This window comes from Lissotriton helveticus, chromosome 4_1, assembly GCF_964261635.1.
Source record: "Lissotriton helveticus chromosome 4_1, aLisHel1.1, whole genome shotgun sequence".
Lineage (NCBI taxonomy): Eukaryota > Metazoa > Chordata > Amphibia > Caudata > Salamandridae > Lissotriton > Lissotriton helveticus.
In genome coordinates, this window is record NC_136063.1 from 919,367,251 (window position 1) to 919,391,714 (window position 24,464).

Consider the following 24,464-nt stretch of genomic DNA (forward strand, 5'->3'; position numbering starts at 1 on the left):
CGAGAACACACATGTGTGCAGGATAAAGATGGGAGGTATGTTATCTTACAGGGCACCTTGCAGGGGCGCCCGGTGGTGCTGGCTGCCATATACGGTCCGAATGTAGACGATCCAGACTTCTTTCGAAATTTATGGGCACGAATTGCATTGCTTGATTGCCAGTCGGTGATTATTGGAGGCGATTTTAATGTGGTGCTGAATGATGTCATGGATCGAAGAGGTGTGGGTAGGCCTACACATATCAGAGCTAGACAGGCTGTCCTAGATATTATGGGAGAGGGGAGGCTGGCGGATGTGTGGAGAATTTGACATCCTGGGGAAAAGGTGGGGACTTGCTTTACGTGTCATCAGTCTGCTTGGTCACGGTTAGATTTCTGGCTGGTGTCGCCTGAGGTGGCAACATGGGTGAGAGAAGTCGACATCCAAGCTAGATCCCTATCAGATCATGCCCCATGCATGATGGAGCTGTGTCTACCTGATGCCATTCATAGGGAGTTCACATGGCGTCTGCCCCCGCATGCTCTAACAGATCCAGTATTCGTTGAAGAGATCAGGGAAGACATAATTAAATATTTTGCTGAAAATGCGGGATCAGTATCATCAGAGGCCATTGAATGGGACGCCTTTAAGGCGGTGATACGGGGACAGTGCATAGCGAGGCAGGCGGGGGTGTTACGATCTATCCGTAGAACACTAGCCCAGTTAGAACGGGAGCTGAGGGACCTAGATGCGGCCTTTTGCCGTGACCAATCCTTGCAAACTGCAGGCGATTTCAAGACCAAGCTCCTTGCCTTTAATGAGGAGGCGGATCGTGAGGTGAGATTCCTAGGAAAACAGGCCGAAGCTCGGAGGTATGGGGAAGGGGATAGACCCAGCAGGACCCTAGCGAGATTGATAGCCCCCCGTACACAATCGCATTACATACACGCTATCCACGACACTGGGGGATCCCTGGTTCTTGGCCAAGAAGCAGTACTACACGCCTTCACAGACTTTTACACGTCCCTATACACCACCAGACAACCCGAGATCCCGGCTTCCCTGGAGAGCTTTTTGGATTCCATCGCCCTAGTTTGGTTCACTAATAACCATAGACAATATATGGACCTCCCAGTAACAGTTCAGGATATAATTCAGGTGATAAAAAGCATGCCGGCCAACAAGGCCCCTGGCCCTGACGGTCTGACAACGACCTTTTATAAAACGTACACGGAAGAACTGGCGCCGAAATGGCATTCGGTGTTTGTTGAAGCCCTTGAATTGAACTCCCTTCCAGACTCCATGCATGAAGCCTTAATCATTACACTATTGAAGCCCGACAAAGATGAACTGTTTCTGGATTCCTATAGACCCCTCTCCCTGATCAATGTGGACGCTAAAATCTATGCCAAAATCATTGCGGATAAACTACAGCCGATGTTGCCGATCATCGCACTCCCCGACCAATCCGGGTTCATCCCTGGTCGAGCCACATCACATAATCTCAGAACCATATTCTCGGTCCTACATTACTTGCACCCCTCTGTTCATGCAGCAGTGGTGTTCCTTGACGCCACTAAGGCGTTTGACTCCTTGGAGTGGCCTTATTTATTCAGGGTCCTGGAACGGATGGGATTCAGTCGTAATTTCATAACCCTAATCAAACTCCTGTATAGCGCGCCTAGGGCCAGAGTGAGTGTAAATGGCCTCGTTTCCAAACCCTTCGCGATCTCTAGAGGGACCAGACAGGGATGCCCACTGTCCCCTCTCCTGTTTGCCATTGCAATGGAGCCGCTTGCGGCCAGGATACGGCAACACCACACTGCGAGGGGTATTGGGTTCAGCTCGCGGAGTTTACTGATTTCGCTATACGCGGACTATCATCAATCCCAGAGACAACATGAATCCGCTGCTCCGTGAATTTGTGCGGTTCGAGGGCCTTGCAGGAGTGTCCATAAATTGGACGAAATCTGTTGCATTCCCCCTCACGGACGAGACAGTTCAGCCGTCACCGGACTACCCCCTGCGTTGGGAAACTGACGCGGTTAAATACTTGGGAATCTGGATCAGTCGGGATACACAGGAGTTGTGGTCTCTTAACTTTGGCAGAGCAGTGGACTGGCTTGAGAGGAAAATTGAGGTCTGGAACAAATTGCCCTTGTCCCTGGTGGCACGTATAGCATTGGTGAAAATGGTGGTACTCCCCAAATTCCTATATCTGTTCGTGAATGTTCCGCTGCCCATGACTGCGCACTTCCATGCGAAGGTCCGCTCCCTGCTACTCCAACTGGTTTGGGCGGGGAAACAGGCGAGGGTATCCTGGAACCTGCTCACACTCCCGCTGAGACAGGGAGACCTCGGAGCTCCCGACTTCAAGCTTTACGCCCTATGCGCTCAGGCGCAGTTCCTACATTTCTGGGCCTTCCCCACCCCTTACCAACCACACGTGGCGGTGGAACTAGCCGTTGCTGCCACTCCGGGTGGCGCTTTATGGTAAAGTCAAACGACCTTCCAAAGATGTGGACACTGTGGAAATGATTCGCTGGTCTTGGCGCGAATTACAAAGCAGAGCGGGCCTCTCCTTGCTTTATGCGCCAGCTATCCCCCTACGGGGCAACCCGATGTTGCCTTGCTTGAGTACTAGAGGAGACACGCTCACGTTCCGAGGGCGGAGGCTGCATACATTTGCGGACGTCTATCCAGAGGGCACCTTTATGACATTGACTGCAAATAGAGACGACGAACCTGATTCCTTTGCGGACACACTGCTGTACCACTCCCTTCGGGAATCCTGTAAGAAATTGGGGCCCCACTTCCCTGAGGAGCCGCCGGCACTGGATGCCCTTCATAATCTACTTTCCAGACCTTCCCCAAAAAAAACTAGTGTCAGGACTGTACAATTGCATGCAGGAGCAGGCCCCGATAGCAATATCCACGGCTCGACAGGCTTGGGATGCAGACCTGAATGACCCTCTGACAGACGACATGTGGGAATATTGCTGCAAGCAACTCACGGCCCTGTCTCCGAACTATTGTTTGAGGCTCATCCACTTCAAATTTCTGCACCGGTACTATCGCACACCGGCTCTGCTGCACCGCATAGGCATCCGTGAGGATGCAAATTGCTGGAAGTGTGGAGGAGCAGATGCGTCCTTCCTTCATGTGGCGTGGAGCTGTCCTAAGCTGGACGAATACTGGTCAGACATCTTCACTGCCATTAACCAGATTCTACATAGAGCAGATGCACCGTCACCGCTCCTAGGCTTGTTAGGATATGTCAAAGACACAGACCCTTGTGATAGAAAATTACATGCATTGCTCCTCCTATACGCCAAAAGACAAATATCACTACATTGGGGCAGGAGAGTCCTTCCAATATACACAGACTGGGTAAAAGATGTAACGTACGGACATACACAATTGACTAATTATTGGGAGACGATGCCGACTGCTTCCAGACCTAATGATATATGGGAACCCTTCTTATGTTGGACTAGGGAGCGAGCGGGCTCGGACACGTCTGATGGTGCAGCGGATGTGGGTGTGTCAGATGATATGGGATGAGAGAGGCGAGGAGTAAACGTGGGCCTGCTGCCCCTGTGTCCGGTGCCAATGTAGTCTTCACTGGGAGATGAGACAAGCCCCGATCCCACAGTCCACATCGCTTTCCACAACCAGCGGTTACTGTAACCCCCTACCTCCCCTGAGGCCGCATGATCCTATAGTTCCACCCCCCCCCCCCCCCCGCCCTATGTCCCCGTGCTGGAGACCTGGCACGTGAGACATCAAAACCCCCACAGTTTCTGGACATTCGTAAACAGCTGCCCGGCGCACGAGCGCACTGCCCCACTTGTGAGTAGGTATCGAATGAATGGTATTTCTCAACTGCACCGTTGTTTGTTGTTCAAGCTTTTCTTTTGTCTGTTTGGACTAGTTGGGTGAAAACAGTGCTGATAGCCGCATCCTTTAGATTTGCCGTTTCCACAGGCTGTGTTCTGGTGCCAGCTTTGTAACGGCCTCAGAACCTTCAAATTCACTTGTTCAGCTACAGCACTGGTAAAAAGTGAAAAGTAAGACCATTAATCATGCTAATGTTGCACTGTTCGTGTAAGTGTCATTCTTTTATTGTATGCTTCCTTTGGGGGTCACACGACCTGTTGTGTTGATTCCCCCCAGACTGCTGCACTGTTGGTTATAAGATATAAACTTCATAGCGGCCTGCCTCCGGGTTGTTGGCGTGACGCAGTGTACCTCTTACCCTTTTGTCTGTACAATAAATGTCTTACACAACAAAAAAAAAAGGTGATTGAGTTAAAATTGTGTAGGAGATGTCTGATCAACTTTTAATGTAATGATTCTCCTGACCGGGTTAAAAATTATAACAGATAGAGGCTTCCATAGGGATATGATTTGCCCTGGCAGCTCGGTATGTGTGCATAAAAAGTAAATGGGTCGACATGGAGTTGGTGGATGTTGCAATACTATGCAGGGGGGGCCTGCGGGCAAGTCTGAGAACTCCGGCCCTAGAGCTAGGGTCGCAAGGGCCTTAGGGACAAGGTGCATAAAGGTACTCCTTAAGGTCAGGGGCCAGCAGCTGGCAGGGGCAAATTCAGGACTGCTGGGCCACTGGGTCTTGATGTCCCTCGGCTGCTGCTGGGCTCTGGTACAGTAGGAGTTCTGATTGGACTGTTCTATGTCTGTCTTGTGTACATGGCGTCCGGTACCTCGAGGGTTGGTACTGCACAGCTCTTGTCGGTCCTGGTGTCTCCGCACCCTTGGGGAGGGGGGTTAGATCTAACCTTCCAGAGCACGAGTACCTCTTCGTGGTCGGTTACTGCGCTGGTCGGGCCAGGGAGCTGCAAGCCGGTGGACCGGACTCTGCGATTTCGGTGCCTGCGGTCAGCAGGGGAGTAGCTCCTCTATTCCAAGGGAGTTTGTGGGCGGTTTGCGAAGGCTGGTAGTCCTCTGGGGTTCTTAGAGGCCACACATCAGCAGGACAAGACAGTTCACCTTGTTTGTCGAGTCCTGAAGCGGCAGGCACGGGTTTGCGCCTAAACTCTGCGGCAGGCACTTAGGTCTCTGGCTCATCAGCTCTTCTTTGTCCTCCTCATCTTTAGGTCCATCGAATCTGAAGTTCTGGGTCAAAGGGTGCCACATAAATACTCACTTTAGCGGCGTTAAGGGGAGTACCAGGTAGTAGCCATGTGCTACCTACCTTAATGTGATTACAACCTCTATATGACCACTTCCTGTGGGAAGGTGGCATAATCCTCACCGCAATAGGCTAATTCTCTCCAACAGACAGAGGATTCTAAAAAGCGGGGTCCACATCAGCTGTCCAGATTAGGGGTGGTGCTGGCTAGGTGTGGGCACACCTCCTAATCTAGCTAATTTTCCTGCTGGTCTTTCTGCCAAAAATTGGGGTCAGGACAGGGGGATTGGCATCTTCCACTAACTGGAAAGGCCTTGGTTGCATTTCAAAGGCGGCATGGTATTTGGAGCTTCCCTCCCTTGAAGGTGGTTCCTGCTTGGATGAGGTGTGAACATCTCCTCCCAGAGCAGGCTTTGTTCCAGGTCTTTGGAAGCGAAGGCTCTCACCCCAGGAGGCCAGAAACATGCCTAGTGGTGGCTGCCTGGTCGAGACCAGTCAGTCAACACAATAGTAGTCAGTAGGTGTTCAGGGGGCACCTCTAAGGTGCGCTCTGTGTGCATTTATTAATAAAGCACTGGCATCAGTGTGGGTTTATTAAGATGAAGAGTTTGACCCTGCCTTCGGGTTATAAGGCCTGCTGTGAGGGTGGCTTACCTATATCATGCAGTGTCTGCAGGCATGGTACACGGGGCTCGGTGCCATGTTGAATCTTCAGTTTTGTCTGCACCAAGACACGCAGCCTGCAATGGCAGTTTGCATAATTATGGTGAGGGGTCCCTAGGGTCGCACACTTTGTGCTGCAGCCCTAGTGGACCCTCTTCAGTCCCGATGCCCTAGGTACCAGGGGTACCATTTACTAGGGACTTACAGGGGAGCTTAAGTCATGTCAATTGTGGATCAGTTTTAGGGAAAGAGCACTGGTGCTGGGGGCTGATTAGCAGGAACCTAGCACACTTTCAATAAAAAATGCACCAGATACTAGGTAAAAACTGGGGGTGGGGGGGTACTGCAACAAAAACCCAGATTCCTACAAAGAGGCTTTTCCGGCTCCACTTAGGCAAGATTTGCGGATGAAGTATGGAGGACGCCATGTTGGGATTCTTCTAAACCACTATGTACTGCCACTCAGCATGGGTCCCCAGATCCTGAACCATACGTTTTGTAAAACTCTCCTAGATCTCTGCTATGAAATATGTGTAGTCTGTCAAATGCCAGAAAAAGTACGTACCTGCCCCAATAGATAAGCAAGCGGTTTTCTGTTGGGTCTATGATAGGGGCATTACTCAAGTCACATATTTTGTGGGCAATGCCATTCTTACCAATTATCTTGTAGAATTAGTTTTTCAAGTTGGTACCTGGAAAGACTTATATGGCGGCAAATTTCGCTGCTTGAATTAGTGCAGGAAGCCATTTACAGCTGCCAACAAGTTCAGACCTATATGGAGTTAGATCTCCGGATCCTATTATCTTGACACAATCTACGTGTAGTGACCTTCGCATCGTACCTCTGGTAGTACAGATGCTGCAAGCCCACTGCACCCAAAACTACTGCTATCAGATGGATCACTTCCTGCATCTTCTGTGATTATCCACTGTGGGTTAGATCCTTTCCATCGAATGTTGAAGCGCTTCATTACAGCGAGGGAAGCAGTTACATGCGTATTCTGCAAACACTTCGCACTTGACCTTCTTTCAGAGTTTAAGCCCAATCTTGATAATAAGTCTCAAGGAATTTTTTTCTTAGTTGTCAATTTTTAGTTGTTAACAACTTCCTCCTACCTCTCTCTCTCTCTCTCTCTACAAAAACAACAATAATGATAGGCTACATTTCTAAAAGTGGCGACATGTTGAAGGCGTTCACCTACGTCAGAAGGAAGTGTGCCTGTGTATATACATTGTGATGCACGTGCAGCACTGTTGAAGCTTTTAAATTGAATAGCTCCCGGAAGTAGTTTCTGATCCTTCTACTAGGTGGAAGGGTGCCACAAATTGGGAATACAAGAAACCACATAGGCTAGAATAAAGTCAATATACTGATAGCTTCGTCCTATCCATCTTTTAGAAATGAACTTGCTGAAAGTAAATAATTGATTTATCTCTTCAGGGCGAATGGGCTTCTTTTCAATGAAGTACAATTGTTTTTTTTCTGATTTTTATAAAACAAATGATATTTGGCTTTTTCTAAAACATAATCTCTTTGTAAACTATGTATATCTGTTGCTAAATAACGCAGGTTCTTTTTTGCTTATCTTTAGTTGGTGTGGAGCAAGAAGAAAATGAGTTGACTGCTTATTATTTCAAGTGCCTGGCTAATCTATCACAGCTTCTGAACAGCTAGAAAAACATCTGTTGGAGACCCTGCTAACAGCCGTTGAAGATATCAGTGTTTTAAAAAATAGCTTCAGATGTTTGGATGGTCAGGGTTGATGAGCTGGTGAAAACCTGGAGGAACTGAAACAAAAAGAGTTTGCAATTGTGTTCGCGAAAGCAAGCTATTTATCTGGGCCGCAAAGGCTTTGTTGAGACTTTTTATGATATATTCCAATTCCCTTCAGAATCTAGTGCAGACGTGTCAAGTGTTTTTCAGAAACAAGACATCTGCATGATGAGAAATACGACCAACCGTTTATCATTTTCAAAAAGAGTCACTGACCGTGCTTTATTACACTTTCCATACTGATGATCCCAACATGCGGAGGGTAAATCTCATACATAAAATGGTATGGTAATTCTTGGATAATTTACTCTGCTGAGCAAAACATTCACGTTTGAAAGACGGAGATTAACCGAAACACCTTACTCTTGATTACATTGGATCTTTCTCTTTTTTTTTAACATCAGATGGCTGTTTTATTAGGGGCAACGTTGCCAAGCATTTTTTGAATGTCAATGTATAATAGCATTTTGAAATTCGCATATCTTTTTGTACGCCTGTTTATTATGTAAAATTGTATTATAATATAATGATTATTCTCATACACAGTTTGAAATAAACTATTTATTATAATAATGCCTGATGTAGCGTTTGTATACAGATAGGTAATAGAATGCTTAAATATGTGAATATAATTTTTATTTTTGATTTGTTTTAGGTCATTTAGTCTGAGGACAGATACATTTGTTTAGCACCTGTTTAATGATGTTTGATAACTTTTAAATTCATTTAGAAATACTTCCTTTTCCAATTAGATGAAATATGTAATCTCATCCAAATATTTTGATACTTTATTTAAATTCTATTAACCCCCTCTGCTTCATGTTACATGTTATTACTTTTTTTCCTCGAACTGCTTTGGCGCATGTACCTAGTGTAGCAACTAGCAAGGGGATTGTTCCTTATATTTGAGAAAAATGCCCACCACTTTTAGGTTCTTGAGAAAATCTGTAACTCACACTTGCCGTATAGGCACATAATCTGTATTCTTCTAAAATATTAAAGCAACTTTTTAAAATAATTTGACAAAGTGAATATACTACAAACCCGGATAATAACAGTTGAATCAGAAAACATGTATATAATGACAAAATAAACCACGTGTCCCTTGGCATCCTGCACAAATATTTTTTGCTTCCGCACTCATGGATAGGCAATCTTTTTGTCCACCTCCTGCATACAATATTAATTACCACAAACTAGCACCTTCCTTTCGTTCCCCACACACAGCTGAAAGAGAAACACTTCAAACTACTACACCCATGCAACAGGGGAAAGAGGACTGAAGTGTCACTCCCCTCCACCCCAAATCAATATCGCCACTATTAGGCTGACAGAGAGAGCATGAGCCATACGTACACCCAGTACCTAGCTAGTTAAAGCCAATCATGTAGTTAAATATACCATTTGTCTTGATAACGATGCCGAAAGCTGGACTATTAAAAAAAAAGAAAAATAAGGGTGTTTATTTGTGCTACTTTATAGTAAAACATAAAAGAACCTTCTCAGACATATTACGGTCCTGAGGATTCTCAATAAATGCTTACAAAGCAACATCTCAGAAATCTTTGCTAAAATTAGTCCTACAAGTGGTCCTGTGATTCTCCGACCTGGAAGATGCATAGTTTGATTTGAGGATTCTTCAGTGCCGTCAGGTTCCTAGTAATAGTAGTTAAGGAGAGAATTAAAAAGTCATCATAACTTCCCTTGCGGTGAAGAGCTGCACCTCAAGTTGTCACCAAATGCCTGCCGAATGTGGAAGCACACATATGCTAGGACATACTCGCTTACACTTATCTTCAATACTGGCTCATAGAAGCAGACTCTCAGTATTACAGATTGGAATGGCAATACCTTTTTTGTAGTCTCTTTGGTGAAACCATTGATGAGGAGAAATATTTGGTGATTTCTTCCAAATACATTGCTTTTCCAGGGCAATACAATGCTGTAGACAAAGTATATTCTTTTTACCAGAAACTGTAGCTGTAATTATCCAGTTCTGGTGTCTTTAATGCATTCACATGAGGCCCACCTGTCTCCCCTGACCTCCAGAGGTCAATCCCTAAAGTAGCCCCACTCTGTCTTGCGGGCAAGCAATCTGAAAATGGAAAATGGGGCACATCATAAAGGCCATAATATTTGTTGATATACTACATGTCAGTTTTAACATAGGAAAAAATGGCTACCATTCCCAGCCTGATGTGCTAAAAGATATGTGACAGTAGGCAAGAGGCTTACGCTACTAGATTAAATTGAATGGCTTTTATACAAATGTATGGATCTGATAGAGACTTCTAGAAGCAGATTCCAAACCTGAGAATTTCCCAGGCATCAGATTGGATCCAGAAGATTTTTTGTGAGTAGTACTCCTTCGCACCGGTAGGTGATGTCGTTCGGCTCCACGTGCGTTGTCCTTGGCACCTGTATAAGCTCCACTCAGCCGTGCTGACGTCGGTTCTTTTCTTTCTAAGACAGCCAGCTCTGATCCAGAGAAGAGCTACCCCTTAATCACTGTTTGACTGGAATTTATTGACTTCTTGTCAACTCTTTTTGAGTTCTGTCCCCCCATTGTGGCAGGGATGTCTTCCATGAAAACTGACTTCAAGCCCTGTGGAGCCTGTCACTGACGGATGTCGGTGACAAATCTGCATCTTGTATGCCTGTGGTGTCTTGAGCACGACCTAAAGTCATGCTCCAACTGCTGCACCATGAATCCAAAGGCCTTGCAGGAGCAGTACAGCAAGCTCATAGCGGCTTGACGAGCAAAGACGCAATTATCAAAGTCCACTGACATAACGATTAAGGTCACCGTTGAAGGAAAGGTCTGTCGGCCACCAAGACGAGGGAGCGTCATCATTCAAGGCCTGGCTCCGTAGTAGTGCCTGGGCCCACTCCGTGCCTCCCCGACTTTCCGGGAGCCCGAGCGACCCCGCTCAACTAAGAGTTTTACGAGAGGCCATACGGCTCATATTTAGGCGGCCCGACTCCACCGGCGCACCTTCAGGCCCTGCTGGGTTGAAAGGGGCCCGTCTTGTTCTGTGCCGGCAGCTCCGGCCTGGCCTAATTCTGTTCCTAAGGATCCGTTCCTGGATTCAGACCAGCACCGGTAGTACCATCTCAACATTCTCCGATGCCGGCACCATCCCCATTCTGATCTCCGACTTCGATACAGTGCCGGAGGGGCGTCACCCTATGCCGTATCTGGCGCTGACTGGAGCCTTGCCTCTTATATGGAGCCTGAGCCCTATTCCCTTGAGTTAGGACTCAGGGAGGAATGGGAGGGGTCGCTGAACTCTGAGGAATATCAGCCCTTTGAAGAAAACCCTAGCATAGACTGGTGTGAGGAACTGGGTGAAGTCAGCGGACTGGATACTTCTCCAGATACTGGTATGCTTTCTCCACCTACTGTGGCTTCGCAGGAGGGAGCTTCTTATGCAGTGGTGGTGCAGAGGGTGGCTAAAGTCTTCGAACTTTAGTTGCCCTCAGTGGCAGTCAAGACTAACTTTTTGACAGAAGTACTGCAACTGGGAGTCCTCCCCTCAGAACCGCTACTCCCATTCAATGATGCCCTCACTGACATCTTTTTTGCGGGCTTGGTCTAAACCCCACACAGAAGCTTATATGAATAGAACAATCTCCTGCTGCCACCGCCCCACCCCAGGGGACCCAAGCTTCTTCACCCAACACCCTACTCCGGAGAGCTTGGTGATCCAGGCCTTGGCATCCCAAGGCGCATCCCAATCCGCCCCCCCGGATAGGAAATCCATGAGGTCGGACTCTTGGGGGAACATGTTTTCTTTCACCAGTCTAACATTGCGTGCTGGCCTGGGCTGACCTCTCCCAGGCCTTCGCCATTAGGAAAGATGCAGCAAAACTCACTATCCGCTCTGGACTTGGCACAACCGACTTTTTGGGAGGAGCGGTTAATTCGATGGCGGCCTTGAGGCGCCGTGCCTGGTTGAGGACGTTTGGCTTTTCAGGGGATGTCCAATCCTCTCTTATGGACATGCCCTTTGATGGCATTCGTCTCTTCATAGACAAGGCGGATTTGGCGCTGAAGAGGCCTCACATCACCCTCAATCTGCCTTTCGTGGCTGCGGAAGGGGTTTTCAGCCGTGCCAATACATTGCCAGCTGCAGCGCCACGTATCCTTCCCAGCGTCTGCGTGGCCGCAGGTGCAGTACCCACAGGTTCAGTGGGTCAGGCAGCTAGCCAGTCCACCCCCACACACCCGCAGCCACTGCAGCCTCCAAATCCTCCTATTCTGTGTTTTATTACCAACATGGGCACGCAGCTGGTGGCAGGATTCACCACCACCTGCCCCACTGGCAGACCATACTATCAAACAGGTGGATTTTGAAATTTGTCCGAAGGGGCTACTGCCTCCCCTTCATGACTGGATGGTATTGTTGGACTTGCAAGACGCATATTTCCACATTCCTGTCCTGCCTGCCCGCCAGCGTTTCCTGCGGTTCCTAGTAGGCCACAAGCATTTACTGAAAGAAACAGGTTAGTATTAGATTCCTTACCTTAGAATATCCCCAGGTGTCAGTCTGGATCCGGAAACTTTTGCGTAGCAGTACGCCTGCGCGTCGGTAGGCGTCGTCTGCGGCTCCGCGTCCGTCGTCTGCGTCGTTGGCGCCGGGATGACGTCGCCGGAGTACTTAGACGCCGCCCTCGCGCGCTGACGTCAGTTCTTCTTTTTTCCGCGCCAGCAAGCGCGGATCCAGGAAAGAGTGGTACCCTTTAGTCATTTTTTGACTAAACTTTTTCGATCATTTGTGATCTGTTTTTCGAGTCGAACGACTCCCATCGGTCGTGGGATCACTTGCAACTTCTGCAAGAGGAAGTTACAGCCCTCTTGGCCAAGGGGCCATCGAGCGCGTTCCTGGGCCAGAAGTAGGGTGTGGTTGTTACTCCCACTACTTTCTGGTTCCCAAGAAGGGCAAAGGGGACCTACGCCCTATCTTGGACCTGCGGAACTATCTTGGACCTGCGGAACATCCACAGATTCCTCCAGAAGGAGAAGTTCAAGATGCTGACTCTGGCTCAGGTCTTAGCTGCCCTAGACCCGGGAGACTGGATGGTGGCGTTGGACTTGCAGGACGCATATTTTCACATCCCTGTCCTGCCGGCCCACCGGCGCTACCTGCGGTTCACGGTAGGCCACGAGCACTTTGTTTACTGTGCTCCCCTTCGGCCTTACCAGCGCCTCTCGGGTGTTCACAAAAAGGATGGCGGTGGTCGCAGCTCATCTGCGCAGATTAGGGGTGTCAGTCTTCCCCTATCTCGACGACTGGTTGTTGAAGGCGGACTCGCCCCAGACAGTCGTCAGCCACCTCCAGACTACGGCCGACCTCCTGCACCTGCTGGGGTTCTCCAGCAATGTGCTGAAGTCACACCTGTGCCCCTCTCAGAAGCTCCTCTTCATCGGAGCAGTTCTAGACTCGGCGCAGTTTCTGGTTTATCCTCCCGAACAGCGGTTTCGGGATATTCAGGCTCTGATTCCGATCTTTCAGCCTTTATCCCGAGTCTCGGTCAGGTTGACGCTGCGGCTTCTGGGGCTGATGGCCTCCTGCATCCTTCTTGTGTATCACGCCAGGTGGCGGATGCGGACTCTGCAGTGGGACCTAAAGTTTCAGAGGGCCCAGCATCAACTTGTCCGACCATGTCTTGATCTCGGAGGGCACTGCAAGACAGTTGCAGTGGTGGCTCACGGATCGCGATTGGGTCAGCGGCAGATCCTTCTCCCTACCCCAACCGGAGCACGTAGTTATGACGGACGCGTCCCTCCTGGGCTTGGGGGGGCCACATGGGAGAGGCGGAGATCAGAGGCCTCCGGTCTCCGGCAGAGTCCCGGCTCCACATCAACCTTCTGGAGCTGCGGGCGATCTGGCTTGCACTGAAAGCATTCCTCCCCTCTGTCCGGGGGCGTGTAGTGCAGGTGTTCACGGACAACACCACCGCCATGTGGTACTCCAACAAACAGGGCGGGGTGGGGTCGTTGACCCTATGCCAGGAGGCTCCGCGTCTCTGGCAATGGCTGGAACATCAGGGCGTGACCCTGGTGGTTCAACACCTTGCAGGTTCCCTGAACGCCAGGGCGGACGAAATCAACCGTCGGTGCATGATGGATCACGAATGACGTCTGAACTCAGACCTGGCGCAAGGTCTCTTTCAGCAGTGGGGAGAGCCTTGGTTAGATCTATTCGCAACAGAAGAGAACGCGCAATGTCATCAGTTCTGCACGTTGGAATTTCCAAGGCGGCTCTCGCTCGGAGACGCTTTTTGTCGCGAGTGGAGCTGCGGTCTGTTGTACGCCTATACCACTTCTGCCCAGAGTGCTGAAGAAGATCTGGCGCAACCGGGCTCAAGTCATCCTTGTGGCTCCGGACTGGGCACGAAGATACTGGTATCCCAAGCTACTCAGCATGTCAGTCAATCCCCCGATTTGTCTGCCTCTTCAGGAGGACCTTCTGTCGCAGCAGCAGGGGACGGTCCTCCACCCGCACCTGTCCAGCCTCCACCTCCACCTGTCCAGCCTCCACCTCCATCTGTGGAGATTGAGCGGCAACAGTTGAGGCCATTTGACTTGCCTCCTGAAGTCTGCAATGTGATTCTGGCAGCCAGGCGTCCCTCCACAAAATCGGTATACGCCTGCAGGTGGAATAAATTTGTGGCATGGTGCACAGCAAAGGCTGTGGATCCACTCTCTGCACCCCTTTCTGAGGTTCTCCTCTTTCTACTTTCTCTTGCCCAGCAGGGCTCTGCTCTGGGCACTCTTAAGGGCTACCTCTCAGCCATTTCCGCCTTCTTAAGGCTCCCTGCTCAGCCCTCTCTTTTTAAGTCCCCAGTTGTAAATAGGTTCTTGAAGGGCATCACTCATATGTTTCCCCCTGGTTCTTTCGTGATGCCTCAGTGGGACTTGAATCTTGTTCTGACTTATCTGACGTGCGCTCCCTTCGAGCCACTTCATAAATGTCCTCTTCGTCTTCTCACTCTTAAGACTGCATTCCTGGTTTCCATCACCTCTGCCAGGAGAGTGAGTGAGCTCCAGGCTCTTTCTTCACAACCTCCTTTCCTTTCTGTCCATCCGGACAAAGTTGTGTTGCGGACGCGACCCTCTTTCCTGCCCAAGGTAGTCACAGCCTTCCACATCGGGCAGTCCATCACCTTGCCCACCTTCTTTCCGCCTCCGCATTCCTCGAAAGAGGAAGAGAGGCTCCACCGTCTGGACCCAAAACGTGCGCTCTCATACTATCTGGATCGCACATGCCAGTTCCGGTTGGATGACCAACTCTTTGTTGGTTACGTGAGCGCTAATAAGGGACTTCCGGTGCACAAACGGACCATTTCTCAATGGGTCGTTTTGTGCATCAAGGCTTGTTATTCACTGGCTAAAAAGGAACCTCCTGTGGGGCTGCGTGCCCATTCCACTCGGGCCACGGCTACTACTACTGCCCTGGGTCGGGGAGTCCCCTTGCAGGACATCTGTCAGGCAGCTACGTGGGCCTCGCTGCACACGTTTGCAAGACACTACTGCCTGGACAGCCAAGTCCGGGAGATGGCTTTTTCGGGAGTTCCGTTCACCAGGACTTTCTGGGTGTGATTATTGGTTTGCAGACCCACCACCGGGGTTGGTATTGCCGGGGTATCTATTCTAAGGTAAGGAATCTAATACTAACCTGTTTCTTTCAGATGCACAAGTTACTTACCTTCGGTAACAATATATCTGTAAGAAACAGTAGTTAGTATTAGATTCCTTACCCCCCACCCATCCTCCCCGTTCTGCGAACTGATTACTAGGGTTAAGGTCATCCCTTTTCAGGGCCCTAGTTTTATGGCACCAGTGTTGGTTTTTATCATGGCTCTGCGTTTCTGGCACGGAAAAGCTGTGTATAAGAACTGACGTCAGCGTGCGAGGGCGGCGTCCAAGTACTCCGGCGACGTCATCCCGGCACCAACGACGCCGAGGACGGACGCTGAGCCGCAGACGACGCCTACCAACGCGCAGGGGTACTGCTACGCAAAAGTTTCCGGATCCAGACTGACACCTGGGGATATTCTAAGGTAAGGAATCTAATACTAACTACTGTTTCTTACAAATATATTGTTACCGAAGGTAAGTAACTTGTGCTTCAGTTCACTGGGCTCCATTTTAGCCTTACCAGCGCTCCTCGGGTGTTCACCAAGGAATGGCCTTGATCACAGCTCATCTGCAGAGATCAGGAATGCCAATCTTACACTATCTCTATGACTGGCTGTTAAAGGCTGGCTCGCCCAGACTGTCGTCTCCCACCTCCAGGCTACAGCGTGCCTTCTGCACACGCTGGCGTTTACTATCAACATGCCAAAGTCACACCTGACTCCCTCTTAGACGCTCCCTTTTATCGGAGCTGGACACAATGCAATTTCGGGCATATCCAGGGTATTTGACTATGATACAGATGTTTCATCCTCTATCCTGGATTTCAGGGAGACAGACCTTGAGGCTATTGGGACTCATGGCCCCCTGCATCTTGTTAGTCACTCATGCCAGGTGGCATATGCAGGCTCTCCAAGGGGACCAGAAGTTCCTATGGGCACAGCATCGGTGGAATCTCTCCGTCATGGTCCTGATCTCAGAAGGAACTGAGAAAGATATGCAGTGGTGGCTCACAAACCACAATTGGATGAGAAGCAGACCCCTTTTCCTTCCCCAACCAGATCTCACAGTAGTGGCAGATGCGTCACTCCTAGGATGTGGCAGCTCCCTGGGAGGAGTAAAGATCAGATAATTCAGGTTTTCGTCGGGATCCGGACTCCACTTCAACTTGCTGGAGCTCCTTTCGATCCGGCTAGCAATGAAAACCTTTCTGCTCTCCATCAAGGGAAGGCTAGTGCAGGTGTTCATGGACGAAACTATCTACAGGTGGTACTGCAACAAACAGAGCGGGTAGGGTTGTGGATTCTTTGTCAGGAGGCACTGCATGACTGGAACATTAGGGCTTATCCCTGGTGGTTGTTCACCTCACGATCTCACTGAGCGCCAGGTTGGACGAACTCCGCAGTCGACGCTTAGCAGAAATTGTTCTTCATCCAAAAGTGGTGCAAAATCTCTTTCAACAGTGGGGAAAGCCTTGGTTAGATATGTTCGCCTCCACAGAGAACGCGCAATGTCAGCAGTTTTTCATGCTGGAGTTTCCAAGGTGGCTTTCACTCTGAGATACTTTTCATCTCAAGTGGAGCACAGGCCTCCTCTACTTCTTTTTGCCCATACTACTCCTGTCCTCAGTTCTCAAGAAGATCAAGAACGACCAGGCTCAAGTCATTCTTATGGCTCCAGATTGGGCACGGAGAGTCTGGTATCCCGACCTACTGAGCATGGCCACCAATCTTCCAATCAGGCTGCCCATTAGGGAGGATCTTCTTTTGCAGCAGCAGGGGACGGTTCTACACCCGAAACTGTCCAGTCTCCGCCTTCTTGCATGGAGATTGATCTGCAGCAGTTAACAGCTTATGTCCTTCCTCTCGAAGTCTGCAACTTAGCAGCCTGGCATCCTTCCACCAAGATGGTATACGCCTGGCATTGGAAAAAAATTGTGGCATGATGTGCTGAAAAATCCATTGATCCCCTTTCTGAGGTTCTACTTTTTATTCTTTACCTTGTCCAGCTTGGCTCTGCTCTGGGCACTCTTAAGGACTATCTTTCTGCCCTTTCTGTTTTTTTGCTGTTACCTTACCAACCCTATCTTCTCAAATCCCCTATTGTACATAAGTATCTGAAAGGTCTTGTTCATCATTTCCCTCCTGCGTCATTTATCATGCCTCTGTGGGATCTTAATCTGATCTTAACCACCTTGATGTGTGGTGCTTTTGAGCCCCTCCATAACTGTCCCCTCAGGCCTCTTCTGATCCAAACAGCCTTCCTTGTGGCTATTACATCTTCCTAAGAGTGAGTGAGCTGCAGGCCTTGTCATTCAAGTAGCCTTACCTCTCAATCGATCCTGATAAACTGGTGCTTCGCACAAGAGCCTCCTTTATTCCAAAAGTGGTCACCCATTTCACGTAGGCCAATCCATCACACTGCCTACTTTTTACGCTCCTCCACATCCCTCTAAATCCGAGCAACTTCACCATCAGGACCCAAAAAGAGTGTTACCGTTCTATCTTGACCACACAGGAGGGTTCTAAGTGGACAACAAACTCTTTGTGGGGTATGTTGGTGCGAAGAAAGGCCAGCTTTGCAGAAGCAGACCATCTCCATGTGGGGTCGTGCTCTGCATTAAAAACTGCTATTCTTTGGCCAAGAAGCAACCTCCTGAATGTTTGCAAGGTCATTCCACAGAGCTAAAGCTGCGGCCACTGCATTCGCCCATAGCATTCCGGTATTGTATATCTTCTAGGCAGTAATGTGGGCATACCTGTACACATTCACCAAACATTACTGCCTGGACAGTCGGGTGTGACTTCCTACAATGTCATCATTAACACTGGTTGTGTTTTTCTGAAGCGGAAGCACAGAGGGCGCTACTGAGGCATTGACAGTAAGCAGCAAGCAGCTGAGAGGTGGAGAGCCGAGCGGCAAGTAGGAGCACCTCCGCCGGGGTCCCAGAGCCGAAATCTGAAAGCCGAGCCGGACTTCGGTCTTCAGACTTGCCGCCGCCGCCCCTCCCTCCTCGGCCCTACAGCCCACAGCCCGCGGCGGTGAGGAGAGAACGAGGAGAAAGCGTGGGATAGCGGGACGCAGGGCCGAAGTATGCGGTAAGCGGAAGGCGGGGCCTGCACCCTCACATCTACCGTAGCGTGCTCCACACCGCCACCGCCATAATCCATCCATCGCCATCCATCGCTGCCCTCACACTTCCTCATCACCCCCCCCCCCCGCGTCAGCGAGAGACAGCTAGCGGGCGCCGCGGGTGTAAATAGCAGTCAGATAAAAGCAACTGGACGCTATTGAAGTGGTGGGCAAGCGGTGAGCAGCTGCCTTCCATCTCCAAGAGGTCTGCTTAATTCAGACACTCTGTTCATCACCACCCCCTTTTCTGTATCGTTTTTGGCCACTATAGGTGTGGCAGGGTATACTCAGACATGAGTCCCTTTCTCACTGCTCCATCAGGATTCAAGCAAGCCGGGCCGAAGAGGCTGAAATGCCAGAAACCGGTCCCCGGTAGCTTGTCTCCTTTCTGGTGAAGAATTGGCTTGGTAGTTTGGTCTGCCCTGTTCCCATGATGCACTGGGCCAGGGACAGACTAATTTGCATATAGCCAGGTTCTGAGCTGGGATGGGGCAGTGAGATAAATAACGGTGATGGATCAAGCCCTGATCTTTGGACTGGGTAAGAGTGGTCTGCTTAATTCAGACACTCTGTTCATCACCACCCCCTTTTCTGTATCGTTTTTGGCCACTATAGGTGTGGCAGGGTATACTCAGACATGAGTCCCTTTCTCACTGCTCCATCAGGATTCAAGCAAGCCGGGCCGAAGAGGCTGTAATGCCAGAAACCGGTCCCCGGTAGCTTGTCTCCTTTCTGGTGAAGAATTGGCTTGGTAGTTTGGTCTGCCCTGTTCCCATGATGCACTGGGCCAGGGACAGACTAATTTGCATATAGCCAGGTTCTGAGCTGGGATGGGGCAGTGAGATAAATAACGGTGATGGATCAAGCCCTGATCTTTGGACTGGGTAAGAGTGGTCTGCTTAATTCAGACACTCTGTTCATCACCACCCCCTTTTCTGTATCGTTTTTGGCCACTATAGGTGTGGCAGGGTATACTCAGACATGAGTCCCTTTCTCACTGCTCCATCAGGATTCAAGCAAGCCGGGCCGAAGAGGCTGAAATGCCAGAAACCGGTCCCCGGTAGCTTGTCTCCTTTCTGGTGAAGAATTGGCTTGGTAGTTTGGTCTGCCCTGTTCCCATGATGCACTGGGCCAGGGACAGACTAATTTGCATATAGCCAGGTTCTGAGCTGGGATGGGGCAGTGAGATAAATAACGGTGATGGATCAAGCCCTGATCTTTGGACTGGGTAAGAGTGGTCTGCTTAATTCAGACACTCTGTTCATCACCACCCCCTTTTCTGTATCGTTTTTGGCCACTATAGGTGTGGCAGGGTATACTCAGACATGAGTCCCTTTCTCACTGCTCCATCAGGATTCAAGCAAGCCGGGCCGAAGAGGCTGAAATGCCAGAAACCGGTCCCCGGTAGCTTGTCTCCTTTCTGGTGAAGAATTGGCTTGGTAGTTTGGTCTGCCCTGTTCCCATGATGCACTGGGCCAGGGACAGACTAATTTGCATATAGCCAGGTTCTGAGCTGGGATGGGGCAGTGAGATAAATAACGGTGATGGATCAAGCCCTGATCTTTGGACTGGGTAAGAGTGGTCTGCTTAATTCAGACACTCTGTTCATCACCACCCCCTTTTCTGTATCGTTTTTGGCCACTATAGGTGTGGCAGGGTATACTCAGACATGAGTCCCTTTCTCACTGCTCCATCAGGATTCAAGCAAGCCGGGCCGAAGAGGCTGAAATGCCAGAAACCGGTCCCCGGTAGCTTGTCTCCTTTCTGGTGAAGAATTGGCTTGGTAGTTTGGTCTGCCCTGTTCCCATGATGCACTGGGCCAGGGACAGACTAATTTGCATATAGCCAGGTTCTGAGCTGGGATGGGGCAGTGAGATAAATAACGGTGATGGATCAAGCCCTGATCTTTGGACTGGGTAAGAGTGGTCTGCTTAATTCAGACACTCTGTTCATCACCACCCCCTTTTCTGTATCGTTTTTGGCCACTATAGGTGTGGCAGGGTATACTCAGACATGAGTCCCTTTCTCACTGCTCCATCAGGATTCAAGCAAGCCGGGCCGAAGAGGCTGAAATGCCAGAAACCGGTCCCCGGTAGCTTGTCTCCTTTCTGGTGAAGAATTGGCTTGGTAGTTTGGTCTGCCCTGTTCCCATGATGCACTGGGCCAGGGACAGACTAATTTGCATATAGCCAGGTTCTGAGCTGGGATGGGGCAGTGAGATAAATAACGGTGATGGATCAAGCCCTGATCTTTGGACTGGGTAAGAGTGGTCTGCTTAATTCAGACACTCTGTTCATCACCACCCCCTTTTCTGTATCGTTTTTGGCCACTATAGGTGTGGCAGGGTATACTCAGACATGAGTCCCTTTCTCACTGCTCCATCAGGATTCAAGCAAGCCGGGCCGAAGAGGCTGAAATGCCAGAAACCGGTCCCCGGTAGCTTGTCTCCTTTCTGGTGAAGAATTGGCTTGGTAGTTTGGTCTGCCCTGTTCCCATGATGCACTGGGCCAGGGACAGACTAATTTGCATATAGCCAGGTTCTGAGCTGGGATGGGGCAGTGAGATAAATAACGGTGATGGATCAAGCCCTGATCTTTGGACTGGGTAAGAGTGGTCTGCTTAATTCAGACACTCTGTTCATCACCACCCCCTTTTCTGTATCGTTTTTGGCCACTATAGGTGTGGCAGGGTATACTCAGACATGAGTCCCTTTCTCACTGCTCCATCAGGATTCAAGCAAGCCGGGCCGAAGAGGCTGAAATGCCAGAAACCGGTCCCCGGTAGCTTGTCTCCTTTCTGGTGAAGAATTGGCTTGGTAGTTTGGTCTGCCCTGTTCCCATGATGCACTGGGCCAGGGACAGACTAATTTGCATATAGCCAGGTTCTGAGCTGGGATGGGGCAGTGAGATAAATAACGGTGATGGATCAAGCCCTGATCTTTGGACTGGGTAAGAGTGATCTGCTTAATTCAGACACTCTGTTCATCACCACCCCCTTTTCTGTATCGTTTTTGGCCACTATAGGTGTGGCAGGGTATACTCAGACATGAGTCCCTTTCTCACTGCTCCATCAGGATTCAAGCAAGCCGGGCCGAAGAGGCTGAAATGCCAGAAACCGGTCCCCGGTAGCTTGTCTCCTTTCTGGTGAAGAATTGGCTTGGTAGTTTGGTCTGCCCTGTTCCCATGATGCACTGGGCCAGGGACAGACTAATTTGCATATAGCCAGGTTCTGAGCTGGGATGGGGCAGTGAGATAAATAACGGTGATGGATCAAGCCCTGATCTTTGGACTGGGTAAGAGTGGTCTGCTTAATTCAGACACTCTGTTCATCACCACCCCCTTTTCTGTATCGTTTTTGGCCACTATAGGTGTGGCAGGGTATACTCAGACATGAGTCCCTTTCTCACTGCTCCATCAGGATTCAAGCAAGCCGGGCCGAAGAGGCTGAAATGCCAGAAACCGGTCCCCGGTAGCTTGTCTCCTTTCTGGTGAAGAATTGGCTTGGTAGTTTGGTCTGCCCTGTTCCCATGATGCACTGGGCCAGGGACAGACTAATTTGCATATAGCCAGGTTCTGAGCTGGGATGGGGCAGTGAGATAAATAACGGTGATGGATCAAGCCCTGATCTTTGGACTGGGTAAGAGTGGTCTGCTTAATTCAGACACTCTGTTCATCACCACCCCCTTTTCTGTATCGTTTTTGGCCACTATAGGTGTGGCAGGGTATACTCAGACATGAGTCCGTTTCTCACTGCTCCATCAGGATTCAAGCAAGCCGGGCCGAAGAGGCTGAAATGCCAGAAACCGGTCCCCGGTAGCTTGTCTCCTTTCTGGTGAAGAATTGGCTTGGTAGTTTGGTCTGCCCTGTTCCCATGATGCACTGGGCCAGGGACAGACTAATTTGCATATAGCCAGGTTCTGAGCTGGGATGGGGCAGTGAGATAAATAACGGTGATGGATCAAGCCCTGATCTTTGGACTGGGTAAGAGTGGTCTGCTTAATTCAGACACTCTGTTCATCACCACCCCCTTTTCTGTATCGTTTTTGGCCACTATAGGTGTGGCAGGGTATACTCAGACATGAGTCCCTTTCTCACTGCTCCATCAGGATTCAAGCAAGCCGGGCCGAAGAGGCTGAAATGCCAGAAACCGGTCCCCGGTAGCTTGTCTCCTTTCTGGTGAAGAATTGGCTTGGTAGTTTGGTCTGCCCTGTTCCCATGATGCACTGGGCCAGGGACAGACTAATTTGCATATAGCCAGGTTCTGAGCTGGGATGGGGCAGTGAGATAAATAACGGTGATGGATCAAGCCCTGATCTTTGGACTGGGTAAGAGTGGTCTGCTTAATTCAGACACTCTGTTCATCACCACCCCCTTTTCTGTATCGTTTTTGGCCACTATAGGTGTGGCAGGGTATACTCAGACATGAGTCCCTTTCTCACTGCTCCATCAGGATTCAAGCAAGCCGGGCCGAAGAGGCTGAAATGCCAGAAACCGGTCCCCGGTAGCTTGTCTCCTTTCTGGTGAAGAATTGGCTTGGTAGTTTGGTCTGCCCTGTTCCCATGATGCACTGGGCCAGGGACAGACTAATTTGCATATAGCCAGGTTCTGAGCTGGGATGGGGCAGTGAGATAAATAACGGTGATGGATCAAGCCCTGATCTTTGGACTGGGTAAGAGTGGTCTGCTTAATTCAGACACTCTGTTCATCACCACCCCCTTTTCTGTATCGTTTTTGGCCACTATAGGTGTGGCAGGGTATACTCAGACATGAGTCCCTTTCTCACTGCTCCATCAGGATTCAAGCAAGCCGGGCCGAAGAGGCTGAAATGCCAGAAACCGGTCCCCGGTAGCTTGTCTCCTTTCTGGTGAAGAATTGGCTTGGTAGTTTGGTCTGCCCTGTTCCCATGATGCACTGGGCCAGGGACAGACTAATTTGCATATAGCCAGGTTCTGAGCTGGGATGGGGCAGTGAGATAAATAACGGTGATGGATCAAGCCCTGATCTTTGGACTGGGTAAGAGTGGTCTGCTTAATTCAGACACTCTGTTCATCACCACCCCCTTTTCTGTATCGTTTTTGGCCACTATAGGTGTGGCAGGGTATACTCAGACATGAGTCCCTTTCTCACTGCTCCATCAGGATTCAAGCAAGCCGGGCCGAAGAGGCTGAAATGCCAGAAACCGGTCCCCGGTAGCTTGTCTCCTTTCTGGTGAAGAATTGGCTTGGTAGTTTGGTCTGCCCTGTTCCCATGATGCACTGGGCCAGGGACAGACTAATTTGCATATAGCCAGGTTCTGAGCTGGGATGGGGCAGTGAGATAAATAATGGTGATGGATCAAGCCCTGATCTTTGGACTGGGTAAGAGTGGTCTGCTTAATTCAGACACTCTGTTCATCACCACCCCCTTTTCTGTATCGTTTTTGGCCACTATAGGTGTGGCAGGGTATACTCAGACATGAGTCCCTTTCTCACTGCTCCATCAGGATTCAAGCAAGCCGGGCCGAAGAGGCTGAAATGCCAGAAACCGGTCCCCGGTAGCTTGTCTCCTTTCTGGTGAAGAATTGGCTTGGTAGTTTGGTCTGCCCTGTTCCCATGATGCACTGGGCCAGGGACAGACTAATTTGCATATAGCCAGGTTCTGAGCTGGGATGGGGCAGTGAGATAAATAACGGTGATGGATCAAGCCCTGATCTTTGGACTGGGTAAGAGTGGTCTGCTTAATTCAGACACTCTGTTCATCACCACCCCCTTTTCTGTATCGTTTTTGGCCACTATAGGTGTGGCAGGGTATACTCAGACATGAGTCCCTTTCTCACTGCTCCATCAGGATTCAAGCAAGCCGGGCCGAAGAGGCTGAAATGCCAGAAACCGGTCCCCGGTAGCTTGTCTCCTTTCTGGTGAAGAATTGGCTTGGTAGTTTGGTCTGCCCTGTTCCCATGATGCACTGGGCCAGGGACAGACTAATTTGCATATAGCCAGGTTCTGAGCTGGGATGGGGCAGTGAGATAAATAACGGTGATGGATCAAGCCCTGATCTTTGGACTGGGTAAGAGTGGTCTGCTTAATTCAGACACTCTGTTCATCACCACCCCCTTTTCTGTATCGTTTTTGGCCACTATAGGTG

General features: G+C 49.8%; 1 protein-coding gene across 3 annotated transcripts in view; it reads left to right on the forward strand.

Annotated features, from left to right (window-relative positions):
- The window catches only part of RTTN (rotatin), an 891,871-nt gene extending 883,730 nt beyond the window's left edge, over window positions 1-8,141 (forward strand). For all 3 annotated transcript variants that reach the window (XM_078687523.1, XM_078687524.1, XM_078687525.1), the window contains one exon: window positions 7,387-8,141. In XM_078687523.1, the coding sequence (XP_078543649.1) occupies window positions 7,387-7,469 (83 nt within the window). In that variant the 3' untranslated portion in view covers window positions 7,470-8,141. The remainder of the gene's footprint in view (window positions 1-7,386) is intronic.
- The last annotated feature ends 16,323 nt before the right edge of the window (window positions 8,142-24,464 follow it).